Source organism: Sceloporus occidentalis, unplaced genomic scaffold (genome assembly GCF_023333645.1).
Source record: "Sceloporus occidentalis isolate IW3139 unplaced genomic scaffold, rSceOcc1.0.p SCAF_148, whole genome shotgun sequence".
In the NCBI taxonomy this organism is placed as follows: Eukaryota; Metazoa; Chordata; class Lepidosauria; order Squamata; family Phrynosomatidae; genus Sceloporus; species Sceloporus occidentalis.
Window position 1 is genome coordinate 172060 of NW_028317128.1, and position 19360 is coordinate 191419.

Genomic DNA, 19360 nt, shown 5'->3' on the forward strand with positions numbered 1-19360 from the left:
TATTATTAAATCATACATTAATAATTATTATATTAATAATATAATAATAATTATTATATTAATATAATTATTGTTATTATAATAATTAAATAATAATTATTAGTATAATTATATATAATAATAATTATTATTATTATTATTAAGCCTATCCCTCTGTGCTGTACAATGGAAACATTACATGGAATAAAGATGACTGTGATCCCAAGAGCTTTCAATCTACAGATTTTTGCAACGTAGGGCTCATTTTCTATTTTAAGGAAATAGACCAGCGCTAGCAGGAATAAGGTAGTTATTTGCGTGCCTCGGACATGTTCATTAACCCCTTCCGTTCCAGGAGAGATGGTAAGGCGCGCCAACGCCACAAAAAGGTCTCAACTCTGCCGGCAATCCAACGGTTAAGCTTTCCCTTTCTCCGAATCGCTATGGAAATAACATGATTAAAACACAATAGAAATGTTTCCGCGATATATAATTATTAAGCATTGATTAATGCCCACCGAGAACTCGCTATTAAAGTTGAGACGAGTGGTTCTCCGAGCTCTGACAGCCCCGTTCAGCCGCAGGTTTCAAGTTGTGGCCGACGGAGCTGGACAGTCCGGTATAATTACCCAGGTAGAGGCGTCATTAAAACAATCCTAATTACATTAATCGTATATACGTATATGTTCATTAGGAGCAAAAAAGGAAGCAGCGATCTAAACCGAAGTCCACGGAGCCGAGGGGCCAACTTGCGATAATTAATTAGTCTCCGTTGCACATGGAATTTTCCACTTGCCGTAGGACACGTCTTTCCACGTTGGCCGTCTATGTTCTATTTCTTCTTAGTGAATTAAAGTTTATGCCAAGACACCAGATCTTTATATATTTATAGAATGTTCTTTTCCAGAAAGAGTGAGAAAATTCTACTTTACAGTAAAGGTAGTAGATGCCAGGAATAGAATACCAGCAGACGTGGAAAGGTGCAAAAAAAAAATACAATAAGGGAATTCAAGTAAACTTAGGAGGTGATTACAGTTATCCTAAAGAAGTAATAAGTAAAATGTTATTCAAAAATGATAGATTAGAGGAGCTAATTGGTCAGAAGGATCCTTTCTAAACAATTTTGAACCGGAACCAGGGGTCACCAGGCCCCCTAGAGAGACGTACCCCGTCTCAGTTGTGACCCCTGTAGTTACGCCACTGGTGGAACAGCAGCTTTAAAAGCAAAGTAACTTTTATTAATTTGAAAACTGGCTGTAACTTAAAGGCTGCATTTTAATTGAATTATTCTAAGATATATATATATAATAAAATAATAATACTAATAATAATAATCATCATATTAAAAAATATATATAATAATATATATATATATATTATATATATATATACTTTTATGAAAGAAAAAAAAAATAAATAAATAAAAAAAAAATATATATATATAATAATAATACTTACAATAATAATACTTATTATTATTGTTGTTATTATGTGGATACTAATTATTATTATTATTATTTTTTTTTATATATGATTATTATTTTTTTAGTGGTTTTCTTTTTGAGCTAGTTCTAGCGATTGCATACATTTCAGGCCGTATGTAATAATATTTTTTATCGTGTATATTGAAGAATATTGTCTGCTTGTAACATGTTGGATATTAATTACAGCCCTAGTGCCCCCTTATTACCCATTAAAAAAATAATAAGTATATTAACTCATTGCTATAACCAAAAAAAACGCACCATACTAATTGATATTCATGCTTCCATTTAAAACATTTAAACATAACAAAAGTTGAGTCATTTCGTAACAGGAGAAAAATTACATTTTTCTCGCAAGGGAAAGACTTTAAAATGAATACATTTAAAATCTTGTTTTATTGTCCAGTTTTCCGTTAAACAAACTCTCTCTCCAACAAAACATCCGGAGGGCAGCGTTTTCTTTAAATGTTGAATATACATTGATTTTATTTTCTGCCCCAAGCTGTACAGCGATAGAAAATATAATTTAAACAGACTTGGGTTATAAAATATATAAAAACTGTAAGAGAAATTGCTGTTGGGTTATTTAATTTTAGAGTGTGCGTGTGCGAATGTTACATTCCCGTTCCCCATTCCAAACGTATAACGTCGCTTAATAGAATTATTTCCTTTTTGGGTCGGGATTGTTTGTTCTATGTAAATACATATAAATGCAATGTTATGCAGTTGCAGAATTCTATATTTATTTTGCTATATATTTTATTATTGTTATTATTTATTATTATTAATAATATTAATATCCTTATTTTTCATTTATATAGTGCCAACAATTCCCGCAGCGCTTCTCACAGTCCCTACATTCAAAGGGTCTGACAAAACTAGACGTGACTAAGTCCTCCTGATAATCTGATGTTTCCCGCAGAGGGCGTATTCATTAAATACATTGATATTATTTTTTATTAGATTTTTCAAATCATACTCAAAGCTTAATCAGTGCTTGGCCTCATCACTGTATTAGCATTTACCACTTCTGCTGGGAGGCTGTTCCACTTATCTACCGTATCATATGGTGCCATAATCTACGTATGGATGTTGTCCATAGATTCCGTGTTGATGTGGCGTCACCCGGGGGCATTACGCTTTGTTCTGGAAAGGGCAGCATTGTGAGAGTTGGCTTGTAAAATCTTGTAATTATAATAGCTTTTCTCTACAGTCCGCCTGCTCATGAGAAATCTTTTAGTCTATATGGTCATTTCTATACGGGGAGCCGGTGACACGCGGCACTTTTATGGCGCGCGTTATTAGCTCTCGAGCAATTCGGTAATAGACCGGCCGATATCTCTTCACACTTCGCTTCTTCTGGAATATCTTACAATATTGAGCGGGTTTTATGTTAAATGTGTATTAAAAGTCAGCAAGTCTTCGAAGAAAACAGCTGGGGGCTCTTTAATGCGTTAACTCTTTGTAACACCGGGGACATGCATGATTCCATTCTCTCCCACCCCTGGGGTTAAAGTAAAATCGTGTACCGCAGCATTCTGTGTTCACATAATGTACTCTGGGGATGAAACAGTTAAATGAGAGTTCTTTTAGAATAAAAATGTTTTCTGTGTTGCTTGGCACATCCAAATGTTTATTATTATTAATATTATTATTACTATTATTATTACTATTATTATTATTATTACAATTACTATTATTATGATTATTATTATTATTATTATTATTATTAACGGTCACTTTAGGTCCAGGCTGTGAAGGTTTATGATGAGATGTTCTGGAGCAAAGTTTAAAATATGAAATACTGGGCAGGAACATTCCATTGTCTCCACGGCAACTGCTTGAAATGTTTAACTTCTGACCCAGAATAACTATGTATATACTGAAATATATACATTATACAGGGACCAGCTCGCTGATTTAACTATACATTATACAGGGGCCGGCTCACTGATTTAACTATACATTATGCAGGGGCCGGCTCACTGATTTATCTATACATTATACAGGGACTAGCTTGCTGATTTATCTATACATTATACAGGGGGCCGGCTCACTGATTTAAATATACATTATACAGGGGCCGGTCACTGATTTAACTATACATTATACAGGGGGGCGGCTCAGTGATTTAAATATACATTATACAGGGGCCGGTCACTGATTTAACTATACATTATACAGGGGGGCGGCTCAGTGATTTAAATATACATTATACAGGGCCAAATGAATCCACTGATGTCGGCCATTCCTAATATAGTGTGAGATCTCCTGAAATCTGTAGCTTTAGTGAATAGCACCCTCACTATTGTCGGGAGGATTGCCGCACATACTGTATATCTCTGTTAGATGTTAATAAGGAAGCTTCTCCGTGGTGACATATTGTGACCCAGAGGCATAACCCCGGCACTGATAGCTCTCAACACTCTCCTGACAGCAGGACTGGACGTAGAACATTTATATTCAGGGCTGATACATCTTGTCACATTCGGAGTCTGCCGGTGGGTGGCTCGGCGACCTTATGGCCTCTCCACGTCATTCATATAATACCGGATCAGACGATCAGAATCACCCGAGGGGCTCGAGAACGAAATCCTCTCTCAACATAAATTATTTCATCCGCGATTCAGAAGCTTTTTGTGTCCGCGAAGGGTGAAGCTCTGGGAAAGAAAGGGTTAATAAATGAGAACAACCGTTCAACAGGATCCATTAGTAAATCACATTTAATGATAAAAAGGACCCCCGAAAGCTTGATGTCATAAATTCTTATTTTTTATAAAATGACACAATTATACAAATTAAAATAATTTTAAAAAAAAGGTTGGATTAACCCATCAGGGAAAATGAGCATTTTTTTGGCTTTTCAAAGTGATGAAATCTGAAAATAAGAAAAATGTATTTATCATTAAAAAAGAGAGAAAAGGAAAATTACGGGAGCGGAATGTTAATATTTTGGATTATTCATAACATTCTAATAGATTTTACGAATATAGCGAACGCGCAAATTATGTTCAGTATCTGCTGAAATTGGAATTTCTTAGGGGGGAAAAAAGTGTCCTTTGCTTTGCGGAGCTCAGCGGGGGATCTGCGCGCGTGAAACGGGATTTTTATGTTTTACCTGTCCCTACAGATGATAACGTCGCTCTAAAAGCTGTTTTATTTGCTTTATCCAAAGGCTTTATTAACTGTTTGGGGAATCCGCAGCACCCCTCCCCCCATAATGACAGCATCTATGCGGGATATATTATATATAAGGGTTTACAGCAGAAGCTGCTGCTACAGAGCTGCAGCTGACTTCTTCCTCCATGCTCCATTTTTTGCCACTTCTTAAAGCAGCCAATCAGTGGCTGGAAAGCTCTCCCATTGAATAAATATAGAAAACCTAGGATCGGCCCTATTCGGCCCCATCAAGACGCCCGTTTCTCCTGCTGTAAAGACTCACACCTTAATCAGTCGTTGGTCTCGTGCTTCTGTATTATCTGTCTCGTATATTTAATAACAGAAAAAAAGGAATATATAAAGTATTTCATTAATGGCTTTAATTAACCCCGTCTGTGCTGGATTTGTGATCCATTTCATGTTATTTTAATGGAGAAAATATGCTTTTTCTTTCTCAAACAATGAAATTTCTAAGTGACTCCAAACGTTTAAATGGCTGCGCGTATCCAGCCGGTGCACCATGGGACTCTAAGCGGCCCTACCGGCCACCGGCATCTGCCCGACGTGCCAGACGGCCAGTCCAGGGCTGGTACTAAGTACACGCAATCTCCAGAGTTCTAAAGTCACCCAGATTAGAAAGTGCGTGCGATGGAAAGTGCGTGCGCGACCCGTCCACCGATCCTCTTCCCAGCTGTTAAGAATTTCATGTGCCATCAGGAAACATGCTCTGAATAACATCTCGCTCCTTAAAAATACCCAGAAAGAAAGAAAAAACCCAGCGCGGAGCGGGCGCTCTGTTTACTGCGTAGTAAGTAAAGCAGAAAATGATTCTGTTTCATTCCTCGCTTCACACGGATCTCAAATATGGAGACGGCGAAAACGAAGGAAGCAAATGAAAGGAATGATTTTCTTGGAAGCCCCAGAGATGAGTCCGCGCCTCGGCTGTTGAAAAAGAATTCGGCTAGAAAAATTACAGAGGAATAAGGAGGGAGGGAGATCTTTGCGGAAAGAATAAATACGGATTTTTTTTTTTACGCTGTTAAATGCTGTAATTTGAGGTCTCTTACCCAAATAATAAAAACCTAGGATCCGCCAGCAAATCGGCCCCCGTCTAGTCGCCTGTTTCTCCTGCTGTAAAGACTCAAACCTTAATCAGTCTTTAGATTCAGGAGCCGTATGTCTATCCCATGCATGTTTAACTCCCCTCGCTGTATTAGCCTCTACCACTTCTGCTGGGAGGCAGTTCCACGTATCTACCACCCTCTCAGTAAAGTAAAACTTCTTTCCGTTGCATCTCAGCCTATGACCCTCTAGTGTTAGATTCTGTCCACTTGGTCTAACATTTCTCCTCCTTATAAATAAACTTCTGTCCTTTGTTAAATCTCTTTAAGTATTTAAATGTTTCTCTCCAATCCCCCCCCCTCCAAGCCGGACATGTTGATGTGCCACCTAGAGGTCACCAGGCCATTGTTAATGCAAGGAGAGGTTGGTGCCACCTCGAGAAGACCTCCGAGGCGTCATCAGCACGAGATAAGTGCCTTGTGTTCAGTCATAAGGAATAGCTGTTACCAGCAGTTATTTTGTATCCCCGCCGCTGGTGGACAGAAGACAAGCTGCGGGGGGCCAGGAGAACAAACAAGGGAACTCGACTGAATCATAATGTGCAGAAAGAAAGCGAGAGACGTCCTTCAGATGCGGAATGAGCATCCATAAAATGTATCAATGAAGCGACTCTCGAAAAAAAAGAACAAAAGTTCAGAAAAGAACGAAGAAAGTAGCTGAAGATGTTGAAGAAAGTGGACTAAGTGTAAGAATGTTCTTGAGAAGACAGAGATGCTGAAGTATTTCAGATGCTTTGCATGTTGGGCGATATTATCTACCAAGCTGTGTACGAAGATCGAAGTTCTGGTGGTTAAGTTGGAATAGTTAGCAGTAGCATTCCATCGGTTGTCATGGCGATTGCACTGCTTCTTCGCATTGGCACCGATATTTTTACTTATTCATGATCCATTGTTAGCGACGGTTACAGTCTGACATGAGTGCGATGAAGTCTGTAGCTGAAGTTAATTGGGCCAACATAGAAAAAGATCTATACGTTTTCAGGACCTCAGTGGTTTCTTCTTCCGATTTACTCTGCTGAGAGGGTGGTAGATAAGTGGAACAGCCTCCCAGCAGAGGTGGTAGAGGGTAATACAGTGAGGGGATTTAAACATGCATGGGATAGACATACAGCTCCTGAATCTAAGACGAGACCAACGACTGATTAAGTTTTGAGTCTTTACAGCAGGAGAAACGGGCGACTAGACAGGGGCCGGATGGGGCCGATCTGCCAACAGGTTCTATGTTTCTAAGCACTATGTCAGGGGTGTCCAAGTTTTTTCTGCAGTGGGCCACTTCATCAGAATTGTATACGTGCGCGGGCCGCACTCATTTTTCACTGTGAGAAAATATAACCTTTAATAAAATATGCAGATTAAAATAAACGACACAAAACCTGGTTGGCTGGGCATGATAGGAGTGTGATTGCTGTCAACAATCATATAAAAATTAATGGTTGTAGAACCTAGGCATGATGGGACTGTGACTGCTGTTAGCAGATTGCTGTTAGCAATCACACTCCTACCATCCCAAGTCAGCCAGTACATGGTGGTTGTAAGTGCAGACCCCATACTGCTGGCAGCATCAATACACAAGGGGGGCAGCTAGCCAGGTTTCAGCATGTACTGGCTGACCTCGCATGATAGGAGTGTGATTGCTAACAGCAATCACAGTCCCATCATGCCTAGATTCCAGCACTTACACATCCATGCTATCACACACGCACACACACACACACACACACAAATTCATTCAGATTCATTCCCTCAATCAGGCATACTCATTCAAACACCCACCCCCTTACCTGCACTACAGCTCTCGATGCAGCTCACAGACTTCAGCAGGGGGCGCGGCCTCCCGCTTCCTCTGTGCAGAACAATAAGACCTCCCACAAGTAAGCAGCAGGGCTCTTGTGATCCTGGCTGCCGATCTCACGCGGGCCGCACCTCAAGGTCCCGCGGGCCGCATGTTGGACGCCCCTGCACTATGTGCTTCAACAACCACAACTCTGAACCATACCTGCCAAGACAGAACCAAAGCAGTAGTGACATGACGTTCTAAATGTAGAGCAATCACCATGGCAACCAGTGCAATGTTTCCGCCGTCTTCCCTTTCTTTGCCTGTATACAAGCTCTCCTTCATTTCATAAAACCAGTTCCTAGTCATTTTTTTTGTTACACAAACTCTCACCCCACTGAATTTAAAATGATCTGTAAATGTGATATATTAATCCATTACGTATGAATTAATAATAAGGCCCGACGGATGGGAAGGAATAAGTCACTGGCGTTACGTTAATGAAGTCATAAAGCATCTGACTTGGAGACGCCTGGCGTGCTTTTATTTTTCTTGGAGGGTCTGTATCAAGGAATCGACGTTCTATGGAGGTTGTGGGGTGTCTTCCCTTGATGTAGTTTGTGAGTCAATACGCTTAGTGGATAAATAAATAACTTGTATTTGGTAGAAGCTGCAGCTCCAGGGTTACAGTGAAACACCTCCTCAGCGGCAGGAAAGCCCTCCCATGGTACTCATGTGCACGGGGAGTCTTCCTCTCGGGACCCTCGTCAAGCGGGTGCTGGAGGTGGCTGGTGGTGGTTATGTCTTGTGGCAAGAGGTGGCAAATCTCCTACAAGGCAAAGGCTGGAAGGTGGGCGTGATATCATATTAATTTATGCGGGCTACTAAAAAGTTTAGGTCTTGTCATAGAAAATCAGCTCTTTTTAAGTCTGCAATCTCATTGGCTGTCTGTATGTGAATGTCATCCAATCATAAATCACAGAGGTGATTGCCACATCAGAGAGTAGACCATGTTCCTAGCATATGTAGTAGAAGCCTTGCTCCAGGTCTGGATGGTGGGTTAGGCATCTCAAGGCATGTGTCTTCCCGGACTTTGAGAAACACTTAATATATATTTTTTAAAAGTCCTCTAATGGTCCTAATGTGTAAACATTCCCAACTAACTGTCTGCTTTCTGCCAACAGTCCCACCAAAGATTTCCAACATCTCTTCAGACATCACTGTGAATGAAGGAAGCAACGTGACATTGGTCTGCATGGCCAACGGGCGTCCCGATCCAATCATTACCTGGAGACATCTCACCCCAACAGGTAGGAATGTTCCTTGGAAATTTTAACTAAAAAATGCTTAATATTTACCAAGATCCATGAAGTGGTACTTAGAATTACGTGAGCGGTGTGTATACTTTAGTTGTTGCCCTAGGCTTGACCCAGGACAACGTCCTCAGGGGTCCCTTCCATGGCCGCCATAGATCTAGGCAGCCTAGGCAAGGACACATTACTGACTAATTGGCTAACGTATAGAAATGTCTTGGTACCGATTGGTTAACGTATAGAAATGTCTTGGTACCGATTGGTTAATGTATAAAAATGTCTTGGTACCGATTGGTTAACGTATAGAAATGTCTTGGTACCGATTGGTTAACGTATAGAAATGTCTTGGTGCCGATTGGTTAACGTATAGAAATGTCTTGGTGCCAATTGGTTAGCGTATAGAAATGTCTTGGTACCAATTGGTTAGCGTATAGAAATGTCTTGGTACCAATTGGCTAACGTATAGAAATGTCTTGGTGCCAATTGGTTAGCGTATAGAAATGTCTTGGTACCAATTGGCTAACGCATAGAAATGTCTTGGTACCAATTGGCTAACGTATAGAAATGTCTTGGTAACGAAGGGCAAGAAAGTGTTTTTTAATTATATCGCCACTAAGCGTCTTGTTACATTACGTGGAAAGTTCTAGTTCTTTGTATTGTTTCCAAGACACTCTACCATTTAAAATGATTCCGCAGAGTGTTCGCTACGTTCTACGCCCGCTATACCCTTAAACCACTCATGGCAATTCACAGATCACCCACCGCTCTGTTCACGTCCAGCCGACTGTTTGCAGAGCAGCCGCCACTTTATGAAAGCGTTCAGCAGAGCGTGGGGGGGGGACACTCACTACCGAAAAGTTCTCGGTTTCTCCACTTGAGCAAACAGTGCGGAGCTGTTCTCTATGCAAAGTTCCCCGAGATCTGCTGATGTTACTAATCCGATGATTCAACATGCGCAGATAACCCGCCGTGCAGAGTGATCCTGCCAGGCCAATGATTCACAGCAGTTAAATCAGAAGACTGTTTAGTGAATGCTAGCAAGATTATAACCTGGCCAAAAACACTTATTCCGACCCCAGGGGCTCGATTCTATTACCTGATTTTTTTTATTTTGCCATGTTTTATTTTTATTGTTTTTATCTCAAAAGGGTTTTGTTGCAGTTTATAGGAAAATTGCATACAAATCAGCAGTCTCACAAGAAAATGCTTAATTATTCCTTTTACTGACTTACTTAAGCAGTACTTATTGCGAGTTTGGAGCATAACCGATTTACAAGCAGGTGTATAGATCGAAAAACTGGATTTTTAATTAGCGCTGATCCCTATTTATGACATCACGATGTGGCTTCATATGCAAATATACTAGGATGGAGATAAATAATTTGTATATGCGTAAACGTGGTGCTAGACTTAGTCCTTAGTCCTATTTCAACGGTACTTATTGTGAGTTTAAAACATTACAGAATTACAAGATGGTGTACAGATCAAGCAACTGGGTTTTGAATTTGTACTTATGACATCATGACGGGGCCTCATACGCAGATGTACTACGAAGGAGAATAATGTTAGTTCACAGTCCTTTTAATCACTTTAACAAGTATTTATTGTGAGTTTAGGGCATAGGAATAGAATTCCTAGCAGATGTATAGATCAAGAGAAACTCTGCTTTAATTGTTCAGTGTTCTCTATGACATTGCAGAAAATATTTGTCTGTTTATTCAAGGACTTAGTCCTTTTAGCCACTTAAACAGTGGCTATGAGTGCAGAGCTTAAGAGAATTGCAAGCAGATGTATAGATCAAGAGAAACTTCTGAAGCCAGAATGGCAACAGTTTGAAAACTATGTAAAACCTTTTTTTTATTCTTATTATTAAGAAATTATTCTAGTTTTGAAATGACTGTTATTGCTGCAGCAGCCCTAGAGATAAAGTTACTGATTTGGCCATTTTACATAAAATTATTTTCTAGATATAGTTTAACCTAATTTTTTTTTTTCCAATAAAATATATTTAATTTTTTAATTTAGTTTTTTTTATAATAATAGAAAATGTGTTCATTTCAAGATGCATGTGAAATAAATGTGATATTAAAATAATAAAAAATATATAAAAATTGTATAATAATACAATAATTAAAACTGTAATAATAATTATAATAAATGAAAATAATTTAGATGAATGCTACGTGCTTTCCTATAACTTTAAGATTTCAATTTTTTTACAATTTTTTTTTTTTTAGACCAACAATTTACACATTCAGTTTTTATTAGATTCTCACGACCTTTAAATACAGTTCTTTTTAAAACAAGCCCTTGAAATTTACTAAACTGAACTTAATATAACTCAAAAATGTATGAAATGTACACTTCCAGGGTGATATTATAAAGATCAATGTGATTTATTCTGGATTAATAACTGACTGATGTTATAATACCGCCAACGCGCCGTAATGAAATGAGCGCGGACGCGATCGCTAATATCTGTTATTACATTTTCGAGGCATTATTCTGCACAAATGTTCTCATAATTGAGATGTGTTAAAATATGCATCAATGTAACCATTTGTGTTACTTTTATTCATAAGACAATATTGTATAAAATACTAAATTCTGGGCAAGCTCATTTTGAGCATAAATAATACTTTTACATTGTTTGAAACAATTTCTGGAATTTTGACTCATTTAATGGCAGGGAATAAAATGAATAATGATTGGGTGAAAAAAAAAAATCTTTCAGCCGAAACGGGTAAGTGGTTGAAATTTGAGTTCATCGTCTTTTTACGAATAATGTATAGGAAAGCGCCGTGTATTTTTAGATAGACATATTGTGCTTTTTCAAATACCCAAAAATATAGACTTTGGTGGCCCCATCCGGCCCCCGTCTAGTCGCCCGTTTCTCCTGCTGTAAAGACTCAAACCTTAATCAGTCGTTGGTCTCGTCTTAGATTCAGGAGCCGTATGTCTATCCCATGCATGTTTAATACCCTCACTGTATTACCCTCTACCACTTCTGCTGGGAGGATAGTCCACTTATCTACCACCCTCTCAGTAAAGTATAACCCAATTCGGACAGCACAGGTCAAAATAATACAGATTGGGCCATGCTTAGAGATGGAAAGCTGGATTTTAATTGCTTTTGGGGAAGTGGCCTTAGAAATCATACTTACCAACAATTGAGTTCCTGATGCGGACCAACAGTAATGACATCACACATGGGTCCATCCACCATAAATAAACACATTCTGACATCACTAATGCTGATTTAGTAGATGTCATGATGACATCACAGTGTGTTTTGTATGGCTTCCAGAAAACCAGATATTCCTAATACTGGCCAAGACAAACTGGACGCAACATGGCCGGCTGGTGGGTAGGGATGAGAAGTATTTGTTTTAGGTCCACTGGCTTAAAAGCCCAAGGAACCGAGCTATGATGTGTAAATCCAACATCAACCTCCGTGGCGCATGGAGAGGACGGAGGCGACGTGGTAACATCTCACGGGTAGAATGGGATTGTTTACGGAATTCTAACCTTCATCAACAATATTTTGGGGGAAATCAGGTGTATCTTTTCCTAGTGGACCCCATTTTTGTAAAATGAGTTTCCCCAGGGTAGACGTTGATAGATTTTAAGACTGATCTTTCCAAGATCTCAGGTTCTACATACCGTGTTCCAAGTAAAGAGTCAACAGACGTTTAGTGAATACCAATGACCATCGAACTGTAAAAAAGATTCCAAAATAAGTTCATTCTAAGGCAAGACAGATATTTTTTTTATACCTATTTCAGTTAAATGTTTTTGCTTTGGAAATGTGAGCAAGGCGCGTGTCAGCTCATTAGTTTGACTTATTATCAGGAATATTAAATTAGAATTGTATTCAGTCATCACGTTGAAGACATCATTATAGAATTCATGGTTGAATCTGCCCATCCCCCAAAGTGTGCCGATAACCGCTGAGAAATAAGACTAACGTGACTCATCATTAGATGGCAAGCTGTACGGCTCCGAGCCTCTGGGTGGGCGGTCGGCACCTAATTATATATATATATATATAATAAGCAATCATTAGACCAAATGTTTAATATTTGGATTGTAAGCTCACAAGCCGAGTTGTCAGTTCTAGTTTTGCCAGACCCTTGGAATGTTTAGACTGTAAGAAGTGCTGCGGAAATTGTTGGCGCTATATAAATAAAAGATAATAATAAAATACTAAAAATAATAGTGAAAATAATAATTTATTAGTTTTTTTTTTTATAAATTACACTTTGATAAAAAAAAAAAAATTGTGGCCAGAAAATACCGTATATCCTTTTTTTGGGTGGTAATCAGTCAAATAAAGATTTTATTCTTACAGGGATTATTGCTCCATTAGTGATCATCAGTCTATTTAGTGCTTCCTGCATTATAAATGGTGGATTTTAGGCTCATCGATATGCCATTAATAATAAAATGTCAGCAGGGTTATTTGGGAGAGAATCGGCCAATAGAAACCGCCATGGTTTCTTCACTTCACTCACCTGCTTCACCAGTAGGGCTTTGACTTCATACTACTGTTTGTCCATCTTAATGTAAGGATGTTTTGCTTTACTGAGATGGTAGTAAATAAGTGGAACAGCCTCCCAGCAGAAGTGGTAGCGGGTAATACAGTGAGGGTATTAAGCATGCGTGGGATAGACATACGGCTCCTGAATCTAAGACGAGACCAACGACTGATTAAGGTTTGAGTCTTTACAGCAGGGATAAGGGGCAGACTAGATGGGGGCCGGATGGGGGCCGATCTGCCGGCAGGTTCTATGTTTCTACTCTGTGCTAATCTGTACTATATATGTCCTCGCTGCTCTATATGTTAATGCTGATGTACGGGGCGGCTGATTATTATTATATTATATTATTATTATTTGTGTCGTCCTGTTTGGAAATGTCGCCTGTTCTCCTCCTGCTTTTAATATCAACATCGGATGGAAAGGCTCCGGGCGACTACTACTCCAGAAGGGACGCAAATATATAAATAGCAACAAATTGCCATTGTGTTCTTATTAATCGAGACTTCGCATCAGCGGCCAAGGTTAGAAGTACACGGGTACCTACGCAAAAAAAAGGACACGCTTTGGCTTTTACCCGGACGCGTCACGTAAAACGTAAAAATAATTATTAAAGCCTTAAAAGGCTCTTTTAGGTTCCATTATTGTATATATTTTAGAAACGCTTCCACTCCCATCACTGGTCTTTCTTTATTAGATTCCTCGTTCTGCCTTCTTCGGCTATCTTTTCTTTATTATTTATTAGATATTTTCTATCCAGATTTTATGTCTTTAACATAATTATGGAAACCCTTTCCTAAATTCAGTGTGATGGTATAGGCCAGGGGTGTCCAAGTTTTTTCTGCAGTGGGCCACTTCATCAGAATTGTATACGTGCGAGGGCCGCACTCACTTTTCACTGAGAGAAAATATAGCCTTTAATAAAATATGCAGATTAAAATAAAGTAAACGACACAAAACCTGGTTGGCTGGGCATGATAGGAGTGTGATTGCTGTCAACAATCATATATAAATTAATGGTTATTGTATTTTTTTGTCCAATTTTAGTGCGTTAACCACACTTGTTAAAAGTAACACCACAATTGGACAAAAAAAAAATCAACAATATGACTTGGCATGATAGGAGTGTGATTGCTAACAGCAAACACACTCTTTTTATACCAGGCAACCAGTAAATGCTAGAACCTAGGCATGATGGGACTGTGACTGCTGTTAGCAGATTGCTGTTAGCAATCACACTCCTATCATCTCAAGTCAGCCAGTACATGGTGGCTGTAAGTGCAGACCCCATACTGCTGGCAGCATCAATACACAAGGGGGCAGCTAGCCAGGTTTCAGCATGTACTGGCTGACTTGGCATGATAAGGAGTGTGATTGCTAACAGCAATCACAGTCCCATCATGCCTAGATTCCAGCACTTACACATCCATGCTATCACACACACAAATTAATTCACAGATTCATTCCCTCAATCAGACATACTCATTCAAACACCCACCCCCTTACCTGCACTACAGCTCTCGATGCCGCTCACAGACTTCAGCAGGGAGCGCGGCCTCCCGCTTCCTCTGTGCAGGACAATAAGACCTCCCACAAGTAAGCAGCAGGGCTCTTGTGATCCTGGCTGCCGATCTCACGCGGGCCGCACCTCAAGGTCCCGCGGGCCGCATTTGGCCCGCGGGCCGCATGTTGGACGCCCCTGGTATAGGCCTTGGCAAAGGGGCAAATGGGGCAATTGTCCCAGGGTCCCTGGTGGTAAGGGGCAGCTTACTTGCTGCAGTGTCATTTATATACCTGTCTGCATTGGTTCTTGTGCTAAGTGATGTAGGGGCCCAAACAGGGACCCCCTTGGTGCACGGGGGCCACTCTCCTGCGGGTGTAATTTCAGAGGCTCCATTATGGGCATCAGCTTCCTACTCCCTGTCATGTGACATGATCAACCTGTAAGGATCTCTTTCTTAGTCACATGTCGCAGGCAATAAGTGGAAGCTGCCTGGCTCTCTGCCACGATCAGAGTTACTCTGTGAGGCTCCCCAGCCAGGAGCAGAGATGCTCTGCGGGCAGGCGCTGGGACCTGCAGGAGCTGTGGGTAGGCACTACGTGTTATGGCTTATTAACTGGAATATGATGATGCTACGTAAAACGACAAATAATAATAATAATAGTAAAAAAATAAATAAATAATAATAATAATATAGTAAAAATAATAATAATAGTAAAATAATAATAATATTAAAAATAATAATAGTAAAAATAATAATAATAGTAAAATAATAATAATAATAGTAAAAATGATAATAATAGTAAAATAATAATAATATTAAAAATAATAATAGTAGTAGTAAAAATAATAATAATGATGATAACAGAACTGTAGAAAGCCAATGCTAATGCATGATGTCTGTGTATACATATGATTATACTGGAGGGGGCCCCTGTAACAGTGTTGCCCCAGGACCCCAGCCCCACCCTTTGTTAATCTGGCCCTATTTACGCTAAAAGGTAATTATACGTTTATTCTTCATTAGTAATAATGGTAACTGACCCCAAAATCCCAATACTTCCAGAAAGTGATAGATTTCATGGAAAGTTGCGAAAAAAGAATACTTTTTTTATGAAAGATTTAACACCAAATTCATCTTAAAGTTAAAAAAAAAAAAGTCGAAACCGAGCAGAACTTCTATAAATTGGAAGTGGGGAGACGGTTATCATAACCTAGAAACCCGCGGAGCTTTCGTAAAATATTTATGGGTGTCTGCGAGCAGCTGGCGCTCACCCGAGTCGCTGGTAATTATCGCGCCCCTGACAGGGAGAGTGAACTTTGAAAGTAGGACACTCAGCGTGTTCGTGGTTAACTGCGGAGGGACGAGCCGAGTGATGCCGGCTCCGGTACTCCGGGCGATCTGCAGCAGAGATGCCGAGATGTAATATATGTCAGGGTGCAGGCTATAAATAAAGGGGAGGAAAAAAATATTATTTCTCATTTTATTATGTATTATGTATATAGCACCATCATAGTCCCCAGCGCTGTATACAGTAATATAACCCCCCCTAACACTTAGTACACAGAACGTAACAAGTAGTGCATCACATAACAATTTCTTACACTTAAAGGGGAAGTCTCATGGAAAGAAAATTTTTACTCCTTGAATATAACCCCCAGCGCTGTATACAGTAATAACCCCCCAGCGCTGTATACAGTAATATAACCCCCAGCGCTGTATACAGTAATATAACCCCCAGCCCTGTATACAGTAATATAACCCCCCAGCGCTGTATACAGTAATATAACCCCCAGCGCTGTATACAGTAATATAACCCCCCAGCACTGTATACAGTAATATAACCCCCCAGCACTGTATACAGTAATATAACCCCCAGCGCTGTATACAGTAATATAACCCCCCAGCGCTGTATACAGTAATATAACCCCCCAGCGCTGTATACAGTAATATAACCCCCAGCGCTGTATACAGTAATAACCCCCCAGCGCTGTATACAGTAATAACCCCCCAGCGCTGTATACAGTAATAACCCCCCAGCACTGTATACAGTAATATAACCCCCCAGTGCAGTAATATAACCCCCCAGCGCTGTATACAGTAATATAACCCCCCAGCGCTGTATACAGTAATATAACCCCCCAGCGCTGTATACAGTAATATAACCCCCAGCGCTGTATACAGTAATATAACCCCCAGCGCTCTATACAGTAATATAACCCCCAGCGCTGTATACAGTAATATAACCCCCCAGCGCTGTATACAGTAATATAACCCCTAGCGCTGTATACAGTAATATAACCCCTAGCACTGTATACAGTAATATAACCCCCAGCGCTGTATACAGTAATATAACCCCCCAGTGCTGTGTACAATTATATAACCCCCCAGAGCTGTATACAGTAATATAACCCCCCAGCACTGTATACAGTAATATAACCCCCAGCGCTGTATACAGTAATATAACTGAGCTGATGCTTTATGGTAATGCTAATGAAGTCCGTCCCTCCCTAGACTTTAATTACTCAAACCCCATCACAGTGCTTGTAACATTTGGGTTCTCTGTCACTCTCAGAACACATTCTCCTCTCAGAAATAACATTATGATGAACGTTATGTTTTCCCGGCGGAGAAAGTTTAGTATTGGGGGCGACGCTGACAAATCTCCTACATGTGACAATTACTCACAAGGAACCCGACTGGAATCTTATTCTTAGCGTGTCCTCAAACCAGGACACGGCAGGAACACATGAGCCTCGATATACCGTCCTATGTACAGTCTCTCAACTCGTACGATTAACAGGAATGTTATGGTCTTCTTATCATTAACCCTTATCCTCCCTTTTCAGACTCTGTATTATCATTTCAGGCTTTTCTTGTAAAAAGAAATACAGTTTAAATAATATTTATTTAACACTAAGATGCGTTCATAGCACATTTTTAATGCTAAAATTCATTACGCTGTTACCATTGTAGATAAGGTTTGTTGGTCGGGCCACTGATGCGGTAACATTGAATTTGCCAGGAGATCGGCCCCATCCGGCCCCCGTCTAGTCGCCGTTTCTCCTGCTGTAACGACTCAAACCTTAATCGGTCTTTGGTCTCGTCTTAGATTCAGGAGCCGTATGTCTATCCCATGCATGTTTAATACCCTCGCTGTATTACCCTCTACCGCTTCTGCTGGGAGGCTGTTCCACTTATCTACCACCCTCTCAATAAAATAAAACTTCCTTACGTCATAAACAGTTGTTTGTTGGTGCCCAGACTGGTCATCTGGCACAGTATGTTGTTTTTTTTGAGGGGGGGGGTTATTAGGTAAAATAATGCATATTAAAAAACAGAGTATTTTTTATAAACTTGTTTATTTTTAATTAGTTTTTATTTTAATATAACACAAGCATTTTTTAAAATAAATTCTCTAAAAAAAATGTTATCGGCAAATATTATTTGGCAAGAGAAATAAAAAAAAAGAACAAAACTAGACATTTATTTATGAAAAAGTAAAAAACAATAAGTAAAATGTTTAGAAAATGACAGCTGTTCAGCTTTAACGCAGGGAACTTAATCTGCGGTGGCCTTAAGTGACTTCCACTTAGCGAGATCCATCACTTCCCACGTCGATAAAAGTTTCATTATAATGAAAACAATATATTTTTATCAATCATTCGGCGACTGCGATATATTTTATCAATCATTTTAATGGACGGCGGAAAAAAAGAGCTGTCGGCTGCTAGGAACACCGAGCTTTCTTAACCTTTTATTTTCCTTAAAAATGTTGAATTCTCTGCAAATTAAAATAAAACATTTCTAAAATTGCATTATCCGCAGAATCCCCCCCCCCCCACCCCGATCTTTGATTTTCTGGCGTCATAATTTTTTCGGGTTTTTCTGTCTTTTTGTGGATTTTCGTTCCTGTGTAGAATAAAAGGTTATCGCGGCGTGCTGAGGGTCTTTGGAACGAGAAACAATTGATGTTGGGTTTGGCAATAATTGATTTCAAACGGTTCTAGGAACGCGCGGCGTCTTGGCACCGTCCTCGGGGCTGGCGCTGCTGAAGAGGGCATTCAGACGCCATCCTCGGGAAAATATGTATCTGGCAGATTGGATTCATTTTTTTCGAGTGCGCGAAGCTTTAGCCGGATTTTGGATGGTGGTAAAAAGGAATTTCATTATTTTTTTTAATTTTTCTTTTTTTCGCTCTTTTGGTTTTTGGAATACGATCGTTTGTCCATAGGAGAGCGTTTCGGAAGACGTACAAAAAGCTCTGCGCTGATTGGGTGGAACGGGACTCATGGCGTGCAGCACGGCTCGCGGATTAGCTAAGCGATCACTCTCTTCCTCTCGTTTAGCTTTGCCAGAATTCTTTTATTCCGGGAGAAATAAATTACCGTTTTTTAACGTTTCTGCAAAAATAAAGAAAAAACCCAATCGTTTCGTCTACAAAAAGAAAAAATTCATGTGAAAAGAAAAAAAATCTTAAAAATGTGAAT

The 19360-nt window shown here is 39.6% G+C and overlaps 1 protein-coding gene across 1 annotated transcript in view; it reads left to right on the top strand.

Annotated features, from left to right (window-relative positions):
• The window catches only part of LOC149280702 (limbic system-associated membrane protein-like), a gene marked incomplete at its 5' end in the record, with an annotated part of 138899 nt that overhangs the window by 39900 nt on the left and 79639 nt on the right, over positions 1-19360 (top strand). Inside the window, one exon of the mRNA XM_089500123.1 lies at positions 8702-8827. Coding sequence (XP_089356249.1) covers positions 8702-8827 — 126 coding nt within the window. The remainder of the gene's footprint in view (positions 1-8701; positions 8828-19360) is intronic.